The sequence below is a fragment of the Bactrocera dorsalis genome, chromosome 4 (assembly GCF_023373825.1).
Source record: "Bactrocera dorsalis isolate Fly_Bdor chromosome 4, ASM2337382v1, whole genome shotgun sequence".
Taxonomy (NCBI): Eukaryota; Metazoa; Arthropoda; class Insecta; order Diptera; family Tephritidae; genus Bactrocera; species Bactrocera dorsalis.
In genome coordinates, this window is record NC_064306.1 from 50,136,878 (window position 1) to 50,155,002 (window position 18,125).

The 18,125-nt window shown below is 34.3% G+C and overlaps 2 protein-coding genes across 5 annotated transcripts in view; one reads left to right on the forward strand and one right to left on the reverse strand.

The window, feature by feature from the left end:
• LOC105222775 (uncharacterized) overlaps nucleotides 1-17,161 on the reverse strand; it is a 112,649-nt gene extending 95,488 nt beyond the window's left edge. The window contains exons 1-13 of one of the 4 annotated variants that reach the window (XR_007422469.1): nucleotides 16,880-17,142; nucleotides 16,196-16,419; nucleotides 16,033-16,130; nucleotides 15,649-15,803; nucleotides 15,204-15,587; nucleotides 14,998-15,134; nucleotides 14,613-14,783; nucleotides 13,267-14,458; nucleotides 13,129-13,208; nucleotides 10,605-11,180; nucleotides 9,935-10,543; nucleotides 8,751-8,946; nucleotides 6,648-6,878 (exon numbers count right to left, since the gene is read on the reverse strand). Coding sequence is in view for 3 of the 4 variants with exons in the window: in XM_049454099.1 (XP_049310056.1) it covers nucleotides 8,791-8,946; nucleotides 9,935-10,543; nucleotides 10,605-11,180; nucleotides 13,129-13,208; nucleotides 13,267-14,458; nucleotides 14,613-14,783; nucleotides 14,998-15,134; nucleotides 15,204-15,587; nucleotides 15,649-15,803; nucleotides 16,033-16,130; nucleotides 16,196-16,411 (3,774 nt within the window). In the remaining variant the exon portion in view is untranslated. Of the gene's footprint in view, nucleotides 1-6,647; nucleotides 6,879-8,492; nucleotides 8,947-9,934; nucleotides 10,544-10,604; nucleotides 11,181-13,128; nucleotides 13,209-13,266; nucleotides 14,459-14,612; nucleotides 14,784-14,997; nucleotides 15,135-15,203; nucleotides 15,588-15,648; nucleotides 15,804-16,032; nucleotides 16,131-16,195; nucleotides 16,420-16,879 lie in introns of those variants that run through there. The other 3 variants (XM_011200247.4, XM_049454099.1, XM_011200248.4) reach the window with 3 other exon arrangements.
• LOC105222776 (chorion protein S38) lies at nucleotides 851-2,088 on the forward strand. The gene is made up of 2 exons (XM_011200249.4): nucleotides 851-1,018; nucleotides 1,117-2,088. Exons 1-2 carry the CDS (start codon nucleotides 971-973, stop codon nucleotides 1,918-1,920), a joined length of 852 nt encoding a protein of 283 aa, XP_011198551.1. The 5' UTR covers nucleotides 851-970; the 3' UTR covers nucleotides 1,921-2,088.
• Nucleotides 17,162-18,125: the final 964 nt, after the last annotated feature.

The following is an 18,125-nucleotide window of genomic DNA, read 5'->3' on the forward strand; positions in this document are numbered from 1 at the left end:
GCAAACTTATTTCAAGAATGGTCTGTTCTACAGCCGTTTAAAAAATAAAAATATATTTTCATAACGGCAACAAATGAAATGGGAATCTTCAAAAATACCAAACGAATCATTTATTGAAAAATCTTCAAAAAAATACCCGTGTAACGATAATACCTGTCTATACATATATAGCTCCCTATTTCACAGACAGCATTGCCTCTTTGGATACATCATATACATACATATGTACATAAATCGGGATCAAAAAGCAAAACTTTTGCGCTGTAATGATTTTGGTCGAGGGTTTATAATCTGCTGTGTTGAGGAGCCAAAGGAATCATATGCTTTTTTCGGAAGTTTAGCCAAGCTACTTTTCTCAACTTTGTATTGTCCTACAAATGGCGCTTTCACATATTTTAAAACACGTCGGAAAATAGGAATTAAGAAATATTAGAAGTTTTTCAATAACTACCGAGAATATTTGAAAAAACGAGTTCTTAAATTTCATAATTTGCAATCACACACCAATGAATTAATATATTTGTATATCCTGCGAAATTGTTATCATAAGCGTTTCACGGAAATGACTAATTAACCCCATAATCTCTTTTGCAGCGTGAGAGTACGGCAGGTGAGAGCAATTGACTAAAATGAGTCAGTTCAGATTACTAACACAATAAGATATCAAGACCGGATTGATATTATTGCGATAAACATGTCGAACGAATATCAGCAACAGAAAATCGCAACAAAAATTTGAAGAAAGACAAAATAGCATCGGGTGGCGCGCTATGAACTGCCGCACAAATGTCACGTAATTGAAAGTGCAATATGGCGTAATGCCATCGAAGCATATTTAAACAAATCTTCTCAGCCCATTGACCACAGTCAGCTAACGGTGCTCTTGCCTTGAGAACACAATAACATAACAACAGAACAAGTTCCGCAGATCAAAGCAGCAGCATCACCCCAGTACACGAAAAGCGACACAATGAACCGCTTTCAACACCTGCTTTACGTGTGCGGCATCGCAATGATTGTACGTAGTGATTTTCACCAACCGATATTTACGTATTATTTATATTTGTTTGATGCATTTGGCTAACTCTATGTTTCACTCATTTTCTTTATATACAGGCGTGCAGTACGACAGCCTATGCTTCATATGGCTCACAAGGATCGGCTGGCGGTTATGGTAGCGGCGGTGCTATCAGTGGAGGTGCTGGTGGAATCGGTGGAGGCGCTGCCGGTATCAGTGGTGATGCACTCAGTGGCATCATTCAGGGCATTGGCTCGGGTTCAATCCAAGGTGATGGCAATGGTGTACCCAGTCCATGCGGTAAAATCTTGCCCGCCCAAAGCATTCCCTACTCGTTAGGTCAACGCGCCAATACGGTCAGCTCTTCAATCACCTACCCACAAAACAAGGGTGAAATCCTTATCCATCGTCCAGCTGCAATCATTGTCAAGCGCCCACCCACCAAGGTGTTGGTCAATCATCCTCCACTAGTTGTGAAACCCGCACCAGTTGTCTTGCACAAACCCCCAGCAGTTGTATTGCGCAAGGTCTATGTTAAACATCACCCACGTCCCGTTAAGGTGGAGCCTGTGTACGTTAACGTTGTCAAGCCACCAGCAGAGAAATACTTTGTTAATGAGAAACAACAAGCTGCTTACAGCAGTGGTGGTTATGGTGCTGGTTCCGGTGCTGGAGCTGGTGGTAATACTGGCGCCTCTAATGCTGAAGCCGCTGGTTACCAACTGTTACAAGGTAGCCAAGGATTAGCGGCTTTGGCCAATATCGCCAATGCCGGACAAGGCGCCTATGGCGGTGGCAATGCCGGACAAGATGCTTATGGCGCTAGTGCCGCCCCACAAGGTGGCTACAATGCCGGTAGCTCAGCACAAGGCAGCTATGCTCCAGCAGCTCCTCAGTACTAAAATTTCTATTTCATAGAGAATTTATTGAGGCTATTACCTCAAATTTAGGATAAGGAGTTAATGCAGAAAGAAGAGAAAAATCAATCTTCAGATCGAAAGGTTAATTAAACCTGTAAATTTTTTTTTATACTGTGCCAAAGAGAGCCAATAAAATGTTTTTTATGATAATTGAATATCTTTGGGATTTAATTTTGGTTAAATTAGTTATGCAGAATTCAATAACAGTACTTAAAAGATTCATTTCAAGTCTGAAAAAAAAAATTAAATTAAATTAAGTAACATCGAAAATTTTGGGAGCACTTTACGGTCGATGTCGAGAACTCTTTGTACTCAATGTATTCCAAGTGAAAATATTTTTTGTTTCAGCCAATAGAAATTGATTGGTATGGAGGAGTGTCCAGTCAACTTGAGGTATACACGAACTATTACTGTAAAGGTCTTTGTATATCGAAAAAGGTTTATTAGACAGTTAGTTTATCGTTTCTCTACGAAGTTTGCAAGACATGACAGATATGTATACTTGTATAGATATCGCCCCACACTAGCATTTCCACCGCCCAATCAAGCAAAATTACACGCAACAAGTAGCATTCACGCACTTCCGAAGACTTGGCATGTAAGTTATGGAAAAAAGTAAGGATGGTGGTGGATTCAGCCGCAAACTAACACCGCTATTATGTAGGACAACTAGAGTATAGTTGCGGTTGTACTGGATACTCTATTAGTACTTTGTATTGAAAAAGTAGACAACATTCCTAAACTTACTTTTTGTGACGAAATTGGAATTGACAATATTGGGTTCATTAGCTATTAATTGGAGTTGCTTGAATTTGAAATTTATGTATATTATTAAAAGCTAAGGTAATGCTACGTAATACACCCAAGCTGACATTTGGCTGCTCAGTTGCCAATGATCAGTAACCTGTTGCCATATGTAATATAAATTTTGATCTACGGTTGCTCGGAGGCTACTATACCCGCGCTAGTTGTCCTACATACTGTAATATTGATATTTGTACAACATAAAATATGTCCATTAGCACCGTTAGTTTTTTTACAGTCTCCTACAGAATAACAGTACTAATGTAATTTTAGTGCCACTTGTAAGAGTTACTTATCTTGGCTTCTGAAAACTGTCAGATTTTGTTTTATAGTGTACAAGAACAAACTGGCAGACAGACATTTTCTGGGTTCTTCATTCATAAAATTATAACAAATAAATTTTTAAGTACATACAAACAACCGTTAGGTGAAAAAACTATTATACTATTTGTAACGTTTCGGGGGTACAAAAAGCTAGCAATACCTCTCATTAAACAAACCCTCACAAAACTGGGTCAAATTCGTTCATCAAATAAAAGTAAAAATGCATTTCACATAAAATATTATAAAAATGCGAGCTTAAACATTTGCAAAATGCATTCAGTAAAATTGTAGAACTCCAAACGAGCGCGAATTTTTCGCAAGAATATTAAATAATTTCTTATATCATTAAATTCTGTGAAAACTAAAATAACACATAGCATTCTTATTCACGAATATAAGGTTGGCGTATATGAAAAGTGTTACAAGTTCAAAGTCACTTCGAAGTTTAACAAAACAAAATACAGCAAAAGAAATAAACGAGCAAAAAACAATCAGTTACCAACCAAAGCAAAGAGTGCCACACTTTGAGTCATTTTAGGGCATAATAAGCGTGTTGTTCTGGCGGAAGCTATGAAGCATATTGCAGTTGTTGCAATTTTCGGTTTAATTGCGCTAAATACAATTCTCAAGGTTCGTTTTTTGTTTAATTTTGTTAAATATTTTCTTTTTAAGAAAATGTATATGTGTTGATTTGAAAGAAAGGGGGATTCAATAGGGGCAAGTCGAGTTAAAAATTGTGAAAATCCAAACTTTGTGATTTTAATATTCTACAAGTGTGTCGTGTTGTTTAATTATTAAAATAATTGTATCGGCTGTCCACAGTTGTCGTGATTTGAAATGTCGGCTTCTAATATTGTTTTAAATGAATCGATTTCAAAGAATAGTGTGTTAGAACTACTTAATTGTAAGTTTAACGAAACATTTTGACAGAAATGTCTACACCTTTGCCACTTGTTGAACCACTTTTTCTAAATTTTAATACCTTATCTTTACTGTCTCACAGACTACTAACTTTTGTTTAGGAAATGTATGCCGTATTAAATTTCTTAAGTTTTTTATATTTATGTATTAAAAGTAATAATTCTATAAATCAGGGGTGTTGTGGAATCCCAGACAGAATAGCTAAGCTGTCAGAATTGCAAACCAATTCTGATTTTTAATGGTGTCACAGAATCTGTTTAGATTTTCGCCTTTTCGAACAAAATCAATATTCGAACCAGTTGTTTACTAATGTGACAAAACTTGCAAATGAACACGTTTGGAAGCAATTCTATTAAAGTTTTTAACATGTTCCGAATTAAAGGAAGGTTTTAAGGGATAACATTAATCGAATGAGTAAAGATGCATTTGGGTGTTAAATTATCCATTATCTTTAAATATCCGGATTTTTTAAGAATTAAATAATTAAGATATTTCGTGTTTTATGCTTATGTTTTCCCCTATAGAAATAAAGATAAATTAATTCGAAATAATAAAACAACTTGATTTCTAACTTACATTTCAAATCTGTGAGCGACTATCTTCTTGCTTTGTTTCTGATAACAAAACCGATAAAATTGGTTTCCGTGACACCCAAAACCGATACAAATCCTGTTTGGAATATCAAACCAATAATATCTGAATTCATGATACCTACTACTGTTTTTTATCGGTTTCAATTCTGATTCCGACAACTATCAGATTCCACAACGCACCTGAATGTTTAAATTTCATGAATTACGCAAAAAAATAAAAAAAAAAGTGTAGGAAAGCAATAAATAATCGTTTTGACAAAGTTATCAATTCTTTAGCCAATTCCATTTAGAAGAATCCAAGAATCCAATCCAATACAGAACAGAATTCATTGTTAAATTTTCGTTTCGTTCTTTTACTTCTGGTAGGAGTAATTTTTCCAATTGTAGCCGGCCATGAAGTTATATGTTGATTGCCTTTTATATTTCGGGATTTGGCAACACTAGGGTTTCAATCTGTATACTCGCAATTTTATAATAACGTTTGTAATTTTTGATGGTACACATTCTCAAAACCTTTTGCCATAAGAGCACTACCTGTGTTGTTTAAAGTAACTTAAAATGTTCTTCTCGACCAAGAATGGAATTAAATTGCGAAAATTTTCAATTTTTTACGATGAAGCTCCAACAAGGACCAGTGTTTATCTAAGGTATGATGAATTCAATCGAGGTCGTTGATCTATCTAAGACCAATTTCGGGAAGGTCATCCAAAATCAGTTGTTCCGATTATATGCGCCCCTGATATTGCAAGATCGTCATCTGGTCTATCGTGTAATTGAGATAACTATGGGTATTAGTGGGACTAGCATACATTCAATATTGCATGAACATTTGACTGTAAAAGAAATTTTTTCACTTTGGATCCCACATAATTTGGCAATCGCTCAAAAAACGCATGTTGTTTTTGTAAAGGCAGAATTTTGCGAGTTGACGGTCCCGGACCGGATAACAAATCCGGGTCCGCTCCGGTTACGTACACCCGACTGTCATGGGAACGGCAAAAAACGGCTCGTGTTCATTGGTCGAGAGAAATGTCAACAAAACATGATAACGGTGCTTCGAAACACGTCTATGACATCGTATCAGGTGATCAAAACATGGATTTACCCGTATGGCCCAAAAAGAAAACGCAGCACAGCAAATTCCTAGTGGTAGACAACCTTTTGTTTGCCAGTTGCCTTTCAAAACGCAGGATAACCACCTAGCTCTCACACATTGACTGAAGCAACTATTTTTGACCACTCAAAACATCGAATTGATGAGTAATCCTCCGGTATAGTCTTGACTTAGCACCGAATGACTTATTTTTATTACCGTATGATAACCAAGAAGTCAAAGTTTTTCGACATCTAAGGAGGAGGTTGATGCATTTAAAAGGTATGTTTTGGAGATACCTCAATCAGAGTGGCAAAAGTGCTTCGACAATTGGTTCGAACGCATGCAAAAGTGTATAAATCTTAATGGATGTTATTTTGAAAAACAATAGAGCGATTTTCGATTATTTGTTTTTGTTATCGAATCCTGAAATACAAAAGGCAACCTACGAAGTGAGCATAGCTTGATGTAAAACAAAGGCATACATATATTCCTCTAACTTACGGCGCCATAAAACAATATATTTACAATACTATGCATAACAAAAGCCAGAAATTTATTTCAACCCGATTTTTTTCTTTTTAAAAGAAAGTTTAAATCTAATAAATCGACAGGACATGATAATATTACCACAAAAATGCTACTTAATTGAATTACCAAATATTGCTGTAAATGTGCTCTCTTTGCTCTTCAATGCAATTGAGTTTTTTGATACTATACAATTTCATGGAAAAAGTCGCAGATTAACTTGATATATAAGCTTGGGAAAGACTTAACACAGCCGTCTTCATACAGACCAATCATTCTATACCCTGTTTTTCTAAAATATTTGAAAAAGTGTTCCTCCGTCAACCATGTACATAGGCTGATTTATGGGGAACATACGAACCGATTTACGTATGTATATATTTTATGAATATTATTTAAATGGTATTTGATATATTTTAATAAAAATAAATAGAAAATATATTTACCTTTAATTTAAACGCGGTAAGCTTATTTTCCTCCGTTTTTCATAAAATTTTTTCATTAATATGTATCTCGCGACATTACTGCATTTTTCATATTACATTGGCTATTTCACTTTACTTGATGTACAATATATAACTATAGTGAATATTTAAACAATTGTAGTTAATATCGTATAAGAGCGAAAAATATATCCGAAAAAAACTTGCTTTTAATATAGTTGAAAAAATAAATATCTGAAAAAAAGGTTAAAGATTAGAATGTATTGTTGATCAAAGAAAACCAAAACAGAAGAAAGGAAAAAAGAAAAAGCAGAAAAACAATAAATAAACAACTTGAAATACTACTTTTCGACTTAAAATTAGTTTTATTGACTTTTAATCGTCGACAAACCGTGGCAAAACTTTAAATGTAATACCACAATAGCCACACAAAAACGGCTAAAAACATACAGCTTAAATTAAAGACAATGATAAAATATAAAAAATTATATTGAATAGTTTTTTATCGATACATAATAATATATGTATACCACATTTTATAAACGAAATTACTTAGTGAACGACTCAATACAATAACAAAATTAAATTTTATAAATTTAATATTTTTTTTCTTCGCAGCCGACAGCCGCTGAAACAAGATCTCCACAAGTGATAAGCTTGGATGATAAGCATCAATACACATGGCCAATGAGACGCGCTAAACGTGAGCACATGGGGAAGGCGCAGAGCTTTATCGATCTAATACTAAAAATTATGAACTCGCTACAATTTGGTAAGCCAAAGCGGATTGAGAGTATAACTTAATTGCTGTTAAAAAAGGTAGATAATAATAAAAGTCCAGAGTTTTCTTACGTGCTAAAACGTTTTTTTTTTTTATTTTTTATTTAATTTTTTGTATTTTTTTTAGTTTTTTATAGGGTTATTTGTATTACAAAATATTAAAAGGTATCAATAAAACTATAACTAACATAATTTTTAAGGGTGTTTGAGTATTTTTAAGTACTCTATAATATTGATGTTAATAAAAGGTAAGAACATGGTAAAAAAAATTGTCGTTATATAAATTATGAAGTTGAAAATTGCCAAAACCGCGTAAACAGTATAAAAAAAGGGGTTGAGAACATGGTGGAAAAATGTATACCCTACCCTTGACGACTATGGGAGTAATAAATGCAGTTGGATAAGTATATTATAAAAGGAAATGTTTATATATAATTAAATATGATTACCAAATGTGCTTAAAACTAATTATATGTTGAGTGTGAATGTATGTATGTGTGCGTGGGGTAAAAAACGAATTTGCTTGTTTATAACGATATATTGTTGAATATTTTATTGAAAAACAAAACGATATATCAAACAACGGTATACTTGAACATCTTACTGTTTTCATTTGATATGATTTTCCGTTTCCCTTCCGCGACTGTGCGTTGATTTGGAGTATAATAAATTAATTTAAATAATCTTTGATTGTTTTGTGTACATTTGTGTTTGTTTTACTACACACGTATGTACATTAAATAATATAAATGAAAGTAATTTAAAAAAAATTACAAATTTATGTAGAATTAAATATGAATTTGCTGCATAAACAAAACTGTTGTAAAGGACATCGTATAAAATTGCGTTGCGAACGCTTTTACAGTGACATTGTATTCCGCAAATCATTTTTTTTATAAAAAAATATTTGAAATATACGAAAATATTTATAACTAAATATATTTAATACTAACGTATAATTATTATTTAATAATTTGATTTAGTTTAGTTATTTTTAGCGTTACGCTTGAGGCAACGTCCTCACTAAAAGCAAAATGCTACAACAACATACTTTTTACTTCTAATAAGTTTTTGTTTTTTTTTTTGGTTATTACAATTTCAAAACACGAAAACTGTAGTGACTTGCATTAATACAAAGAATCATGATCAGCATGAAAACGTTTATCGAGTGCAGTTTTTTTTTTCTAGTGTTATACAAGTATTTGTTTGCAACATTTATCGTCAACCCAACTCGTTTTACACCCAACACATTTGGTAAAATCAAGTAAAAAGATTTTGCCATGGAGTCAGTATATACAGTTTACAGAGTAGTATTTAGAATATTACCTGTTAGTTAGTAATGTTTTATAAGAAATTTTAATTGTTTTTATTTGCTGTCACGTGGACGGCTATTTGTAGTGTTTGTGGTCATATTTGGCGGGCTATTGTTGCTGGATGTTGAAACGCAAGCAGAGGAGCCGTTTATTTGTGGCGTTGATGTTGGTAGTGGTAGCAAAGCATTTGGCGGTTGACACCAGTAGCCCTTCAAATAAATAACAATAAACAAAAAGTTGAGAAAAAATATGTAAAAAAATGTGTTAAGAAAACATGATAAGATAAGCAATTTGAGGGGCGAATAATGCTGAAGGATCCAGACTGCCATAAAAATTGAAAATTACGGGTTTTTAGTTTCTCACTTCAATATGAATCTTCTATAAGTAAATCGATTCTGATTGTTTAGTCTTAATCACAAATTAATTAAATAAATATGGTAGTTTCCTATTATTTTTTTAATTGCCTATTTTTATTTTTATTTTACTTTTTAATTTTTTAATATTATTTATTAATTTTTTATTTTTTTTAATTCTTTTTTTTATTATTTTTTTAATTTTTTTTTAATTTTTTTAAATTTTTTTTTTAATTTTTTTTTAATTTTTTTAAATTTTTTTAACGTGTTTTGGTTCTCTACGTCAATATCTTCTATGATCGAAACATTCACAATTAAAAATGGTATTTCAGTATTGTTGTGATGTTGTAATCAAATTATAATTTTTTTATTTTACATTGTTTATACATGTTTTTTTAATTATTTTTTTGTTTTTCTTTTCTTTCTATGTAATTGTTATTTATTTTTTAATTTTTTTATGTTATTTGTAATTTATTCTTTTAAATTCTTTAAATGTTATGGTTGTATTTTTTCTCTTACTTTTTTTTACTTTTTAAATTTTTTAGTTTTTTTTTAATATATTTTAAGGCATTTTTCGTTTGTCAAGGTTTTTTTTAAGCGTTTTAAAGGCAACCGTAATATTTCTATTCTGATTAGAATGTCAAACCAATAATATTCTACTACTACCTCTACTACTGAAAATCTCTTACAACTTTTTTTCGAATTGAATTCTGATACGGACAAGAGAGTAATTTTACTTTCCAGGCAATAACTTAAGTCGGATATCTGTTAATACAAATTTACGACATTTACATACCACAGCTATGTATATAACTTAAGTACTATTATAAATAAAATTACATACCTGCGGTCCAGATGGCACACCAGCTGAATTACCACAGCCACCTCCATTAACACTACCAGTAGAAGATTGCGGTTGTGGTACCGTTGAAATACCATTCATTGGCATACCACCGGCTGCCGCTACCGCAGAACCGGCTGTGTAATAAAAAGGCATTGGTGGAGGTGGAGCAGTACCAGGATACGGTATACATTGAAACTGTAATCCGTCGCCGCCAGTATGTATTGTGCCATTAGGCTCAACGGTTGTAAGCTCTCCTGGTGGATAGTAACCATTTGATGGCGCTTGTATCGGTACTGCATCTGATGGTGATGGCATAAATTGTTGTGGTGGACCACCATTTGGTGCTACACCGTAGGTTACAGCTGTGGACGTTGGTGTGGGATGCATGCCCATAGTAGCGCCTGGCGGTGCTGCTGGTTGTGGGGGAGCGTAAATACCAAAAGTATGTGCTGGCGCTGGCATTGGCATGTGGAGGAAGATTCCACCACCGGCGGCCGTATTCGGTGGAGCAATCGACATAGACGGATCGCCATTGAATTCATTGTACGGATTGTAAGGTGCAGCCATTAAAGTGTTGCCATTCGGAGTTTGGTATACAGGCATTTGTGGCTATGGGCGAAAAATCAAATTTATAATAATTATTTAAAATTAAATTCCTACGCTTACTCACATGTGTTATCATTTTACCAACACCATTGGCGTTATCAAAGTTTCCTTGCGGAGATGGCATGCCATGTTCGGCAACTGAAACCGCCAGTGAGGCTACACCACCACCCATGCCAGGGGTGTTTTGGTTCACAGCTTTTGCATTGTGACCAGACGTATGACTATGTGTTGAATTTGGCGTATTGCTGCGATTTGAATTATAGTGTCCACCGCCATTACTTTTTACCGAACTGGCATACTTATTGCCAACACTACCATTGCTATTATTGTAATCACTTTGATTGTGGTTATTTGAGCTATGCACATTAGGGTTGTTTGCATTGTTCTGATTACGTAAAAAAAGTGGTCGCTCCTTATTGCTGTTGTAATACCGCGATGGAAAGCGCCTGTGCATGTGACCACCACCACTTTTACCACTACCACTATTGGCGCCGCCGCCACCAGTTCCACTATTATTACTATTTTGATTATGTGTTGTGTGTGTAACGCCCGATATGTTATTGCCACCGTTAATGTTGCTTGTTTGCGGTGTAGTCAAATTTTGATTCTGCATGCTGTTATTGTTAGAATCAAGCTTTGGCTGAAATTAGAAAATTATGATCAATATTTTTGAGACCTTTTTAAATGAAAAGAAATAAAATAGTAGCTCGCAGTTAGTATAATTATACGCTGAACATGCTATATGGTATACAGTATGGAGAGATTATCACAATAATTTCCTACGTTAGTGTATATCTTGATTTCCACAACTTATAACGGTATTATGCTTACTTTTTTGTTGCTACTTCTTTCAATGGCTAAAAAAAAATGATTAAACAAAGAAATAGCACACATTTGGTTATTTGTACAAATATTCATTATTAATTGGCATCGTGGAAAAGGACATTGTTTTAATTGGGGTACTCACAACGTGTCATAAAGCATCGTAAAAACATAAAATCATAAATTTTTATACTAGTTTAAAAATTTTGTTGTTGGATTGCATAGTAAAATAAGTTTACACAAATACAACTCTGAACGCTATGTTTTCGGTTCGTTATAACTTATAACTTTATGAGACTATGTGAAACCCCTAAATGTATCTGTTATAAAAAAAAGTAATCTATTGGGAAAAATTATTAAAAATTTGCAGTGTACTCTGAAAAAAAGGAGAATGATTTTTGATCTATACAAAAAATGCAAAAATCAAACTCAGATTGCCAAAATTATGAATAGTTCGAGGAAACTGGTAAAAAGATCCGAATTTGACAAAAAAATAATAATAAAAATCCGCAAACTCTTGCACGTAAAACCCCGGAACACGCTGATAGAACCATCATTAGAAACACAAGGTTGTTCGTTTTAAATCACCCGGAATATTATAGCTAAAATAAAAGAGTAATTTGGATTTAGCGTATGCAGTAGACTTGTACGAAGACATCTCAGTGACTCTTAGTTGTTGAACTTTGCTAAAGAACATTTAGAAAAGAACGTCAAATTTTAGGGGGAAAAAAAAGTGTACTTCAGAGCGATAATACAAAGGTGGATAGCACGGGATCTGATGGGAAATCATTTGTCTATCACTCGAGGTGTCAGGAGACACCATAAAAACCGTTAAGAACGGTAGTGGTAGCGTGATGGTCTGCGGTAGCGTTTTCCTGGTACTTCGTTGGATCATTAGTAAGGTTACAAGGACAATTTTCATATCTCAACATTCTTAAAAATGCTATGGACCCATTTCCACTCGAATCGATGCCGGTGGATTGGATTTTTATGCATGACAATGATCCAAAATAGGCAGCTAAAAATGTGAAAAATTAACTCACTGCCGAAAGTATTGACGTCATGAACTGGCTAGCACAAGGTCCCGGTAAAAACCCCATTGAAAATTTATGAAGCGATTTTAGGATGCAGATTGCTAAGAAATTGAAAAATGGTGTAAAACGAAGTAGGTGCTAGAAATTAGTGGAGCATTTGCCACGACGATGCCAAGCAATTTTGAAAAATTGTGGACACAATAAAAAGTTATAACGTTGTGAGTGCTTAAAAGCAATAACACCACATTTATGATAAAGAAACGGCCTACTGTGCTATTTCTAACTGAACCAAACCGAAATACACAATTGGAAACTCATTAATCTTTAAAGAGAACTATGGAAAATTATATAATTTTTTGTACACAACTTACTTATTCCTCAATTTATGCTATGCTAATGAAAAAATTCAATTTGTATTTTGTTTACATCAATAATAAACGTCGTTTTATTACAAGCTAAAAGTGTGCTATTTCTCTGTCCATGACTGTATGTACATATATGTATATATCAAATTGATATCGATTTGTCCATGTCCGTCCGTCTGTGTGTATATACGTGAATTAGTCTCTCAATTTTTGAGAAGCGCCGATACCGTATCACTATAACATATAGTAGCTATAAAAACTAAACGATCAAAACTAAGTTCTTGTATTGAAAACTTTTAAATTTGTGAAGGGCATTATAGCGTCGGTGCAACTCTAGTTAACATTTTTTTTATACGGACTTACAAACCTCTAACGTAACATCTTCATTTTGATTTCCGCCATTCACTTTTGTGGCACCTTGTGGTCCCGTCGCTTTCGCTGCGTTGTCTAAAATTATACAAGTAATATTTTACAGAAGTAATATACGCATAGTTGCATAACCTACCTTCATTGCAACGTTGCTTCATGTGCATCAGATGATACTCCAAACCCAGGTTGTAAAAGTGCCGCAGGGTGGCAACGTCAGTTGGCAAATCTACGCCACTCACCTCTACCGATTTCTTAGCATCCCAATTAATGCGACCCGTTACTGGTGTGTTCATATTTGGAGTTTGTCCACTGCTTCGATTATGAGTGATAGGCGTTTCATACGCTTGCGTTGTAGCATTTTGCATTGAAGGCGTCTCGACAGCACCAGCTGGTGTCATGCTACCGAAATGCGTATTAGTTTGATAAAATGGAGCAGCGATATTAGGTGCTACCGCTGATGGTGGATGCGGTGCAGTAGCCGCTGTGATGAGTGGTGGTGGCAATGGCGCAGCAGTTGGCATGTAAAAATTATTAGGAGCCGGCGCAAAAGCTGCTGGTGGAGCACCTGGTGGTGGATACATATAATAACCGGTTGGCATTAGTGCTGTGGCGGGTGGTGGATGCATTGCAGGATCATAACTATATGTATAGTATTCCTCCGGCATACCAGCCGCGTACTGAGGTACAGGATATAAATAATGAACATCAGGCAAAATAAATGCAGGTGCGCCTATGCCAGCCGATTGTTCTATTGGATTGAAAGTACCCACCAACTCTTCAGGTGCTCCCATGCGTTGTTGTTGTTGTTGCTGCTGCTGTTGTTGCCCGTTTGATTCTGTTTTTATACGTGTTTCTGGTGCAACGGTGCGTACTGCCACATTGGTTTGATTCTCATGCGATGGCGTTGCATTAGCATTGCCACTTTTCGATTCTTGCTCACGTGGCGCATGCTCAACCGTTAGTGGCATTGCGCAATATTCAACCGTATGTGCACGGAAATTTTCAAAATGTGTATATTGTTTTAATTTATAGTAGCAACCGTTACGATGATGCGAAGCTGCTGAAACATAATGCTGTTTTTCGTCTTTCTCACTGACATCACTATCCATTATACCAGGCACATAGTCGGCTGACTTACTATTGGGCGATAAAGGGGCGGCACAGTACTCATGCGCAGATGCAAATTGTCCGTTCAGTTTGAAACGGTAATTGTAGTGACGTGTCAAGCGTACAGAACTATACTTTTGCATATGACGCTGAAAGCGATATGGCAGCGTCCAGGGCTTAAATTGTTCCGGTGGCAGCGGAGTTAATGACTCGTACGGTACCTGTGGCAGTAAATTATATATTAATATTTTTGGTATTGAAATTTCTTAAAGCATGCATATAATTTAATGATTGAACCAAAAGTTCGGACATTTTCATTACAAAGTTTTATGTTTTATGTTTTTTGTTTAATTTTTAAATTATTTTACATCTTACCAAACGCTTTTCGCCTAATTGTTCGATAAAAACAATGCAGTAGCCTTTGTCAACTGCAATCTCTTGTATATGACAAGTGTATACATCATTTTCGGATTTGCATAGCTTCACATGACATTTGGCTCCCACCTGGAAGATTTTATGAACTCGTGTTTGCTGGCAGCGTATCAACTTCAGTTTAAACAGTTACACAAGTACAAACATTAAATTGGAATTGGATAGACAGGACACAGCAATTTGGAAGAGGACGTATAAGAATGACAAGCACAAACCGTTGACCGGATTTTATTGTATGTTAGGCACATAGAAGGAACAAACTGTTAGTTCATTCATTTTTATTGACAAGCAAACGACATGCATGCGCACTTATTGACTAAATAAATACCTTAAAATTTGTATCGCCATTATACCAGTTTTGAAGTTTTTGCTCTTTACGCTGTTCATTCCAGGCATCAAATTCGATATTCCGATACATGTTTGGATCCAACGCTTTGGCAACTTTATACGGAAACGGTGTTATACCTAAATCGAAGAGTAATGAAAAACTTATACTCACTTACATATATAATAAATAAAAGAACTTTCAACTACCTTCTTGCAACAATTGGCGCACACAAGATATATATTTATGGGGGAGCAATGATTCCGCCGTCTTACACAATGCGGACTTTTCATAATCATCGCAATTTGTGTGTATTTTCATTTCGCGTTGCAAATCATCCGATAAACGTGGAAAATTCGTATGATGGAAATGGCAAAGTTCATAATTTTCTAAAATGCAATTAGTTTCATGTGGCAAATCAAAGTGAAAACTACGCCCATCCGTTAACACTATACGAGTGCAGTAGCCGTCGTCATTGTTTTCGGATGTGTACTCCATAGCATCCAAAGTTGGCGAATGTAACATGTGCTCAACGGCAAATGCAACATCCGGCAACTTATATAAATCTTTGTAGAGGATTTCGTAGCATATGGCTATAACAGGTATTTAAATAATTTTCATATTAAAGTGAAATATATAAAAATTTGTTTTTACCCTGGCAAATAGCTGCATCTTTTATATAGTCACACGTAAAAACAGAATCGAAATGTCTTTCGGGAGTGTAGAATACTCGAAATACATCATTGAAGTAAGAGCGAGAACTATAAAAATTGCCCAAGTTAAAGGGTTCAAACAGCAACACATTTCGTCTGAAAAATAAAATAAAAACTTAAAATCTTAATTTGTAAAGTAAATATTAACGTTGTGCCAACAAAACCAACAAATTTTTAATTTTTTATTTATGGGATATTTTACTAACCATAAGAACTCCTAATATCAAAAATATTAATTTGCTCAAGGTATAGATAAAAAATATACATACATAGTTCACAAAAAACAATGTTAACTTCGGTTGTACCGTCGCTAAGATTCACTTACTGGAACATATATCCAACCGCCTGCAGTTCGATCAGCGTCCCGTATGTTTTAGGTTTCGACATATCATCTAGATACTCATCCAAATCTCGTTCAACGAGCTATGAATAAAATACATTAATATGTTTTTCAAACTTAGAACACAAGTATTTTTGAAATATCATACCGGCGCAAAATAATCACGATGCTTGCGCATATAGCGTACGCATTTTTTGCGTATGGCCAAATGATGCAGCTGCGTGTCATACATTTGCTCCGAAATCACACGAAACAGGCATGAAGCATCGCGTGCTGTGTGCTTGCGATAAAAATTGTTCTCCTCCAAAAATTGGTCAAATGGGTCAGGCGCTTGGCGACTGCCAGAGGTGAATTGTCGTTGCATTGTTATAACTTGTACAGTAAGAAGAAAGTAAAGAATAGCAATAAAAATTAATCCAAAATAACATAAATTATGTGATTGTAAAAAAAACTTCTAGTTATTGGTCATTTGTACCTAACCTCAAATCGAGTTATAAAAAACTCTATATACAATTCGTCATTACTGTTGTTATATTAACAAATATTTGTGGGTAAAATATGTTATTTACAATAATAGCATCAATTTATCTAACGATATTCAAAATGTATTAAGTTAAAAGTTCAATGCACGCAACTGTACAGTTCTTCGCAATTATTCCATACACAAATCTTCTCATATACACACAACATATTTCAAGGACTTTTAACAGTTATTCTTATACATATTTATTGGTACAGTTAATGGATCAACCATAACTGAGCACTTTGACAAATAATAAATAAAAAGGTAATCTACAACTTTTTTATTGTACGATAAACAATTTTTACAAACCTTTTTAATATTTTTTTATAGCAGCAGTTGTAAATATTAACTTTAATACATTAAAATTTTCTTCAACGAAAGCGCTAAGCGGCAAGAAACACAATCACAAACTTGCACTACAATTGTTGCATAAAAGAATTTGTTTATTAAAATTTAATTTATAAAATAATTCAACAACGATGTTCGCTTTGTTCTTTACTACGTGTTAAAATAAACGAGATGCGATAAAATTCACAGTAAAATGCAAATTGCAAAACACCAAAGATTCAAATTCGAAAAGGGACTCCTCAAAAAACGGTACTATTGCTATAGGGTTACAATCGGTAATTTTGTAGGGTTGCAAAAAGAGGGATTCAGTTTAAAGAAACTATAGTTTGTTATAGTAGATATTTGTATACATGTATATTAGATGTATAAATTAATTGTATAAATGATCAGAAAACCGAGCTGAGGATATTTAGTTATTTTAGTCAATATCTACGAACTATTCTCTCAGTTCTTAACATAGCGATTTAAAATTTTACGCACGTCCTATTCCTCCAAAGAGCAGACAATTTCCAGTTTTCACATGAGGGATCATTTCAAAATTAACTTCGAAACTTTAGAAGTACACCTTGCAATGTGTGAAACGGTGAAAAGGCAATAAATAAACATAACGAATGTTCTGAAATAAGTTATCGATGCGCATGAATTTTCGATACATGAATTGAAAATCAAATGATAATAAATAAACTTATAAAAGCATCATATGGAGTGGAGTGAACATACAGATGTAATAAAGGAGTTCTTGCAAACGTTTTGGATGTTCCCTCATAATAATTTACATTTCAGAAAAGCTTCCGCCTTCTCTACATATTAACATTTTCGTTATAATTTATTGTTTAACACTCTCTGTTATTATTATTTTTTTAACATTCTCTGCTCTTATTAAATAACAACAAATTCATATAAAACAGTGATATTTAGCGCATAGTTTTAGGCGTTCGCTATCAAGCCACGTTTGTAACGAATGCCAACTGTTGGTGTTCCCGGTTGTTGAATAAAACTATTTACTTAACTTTAAGCTGTACACACTGGATAACTCAAATTGGACGTCAGATGGCGCAAATAATAGTGTTTTTGAATTTTTGCCGCGTCGCCACCCACACCAACCCAACCCAACCAAAAACAACAATGAACCCAATTATAATAAAAAACAATGTCGACTTTAGCAGAGCTTTAACCATTTGCACGGCATTTTTTATTGCGCTAACAT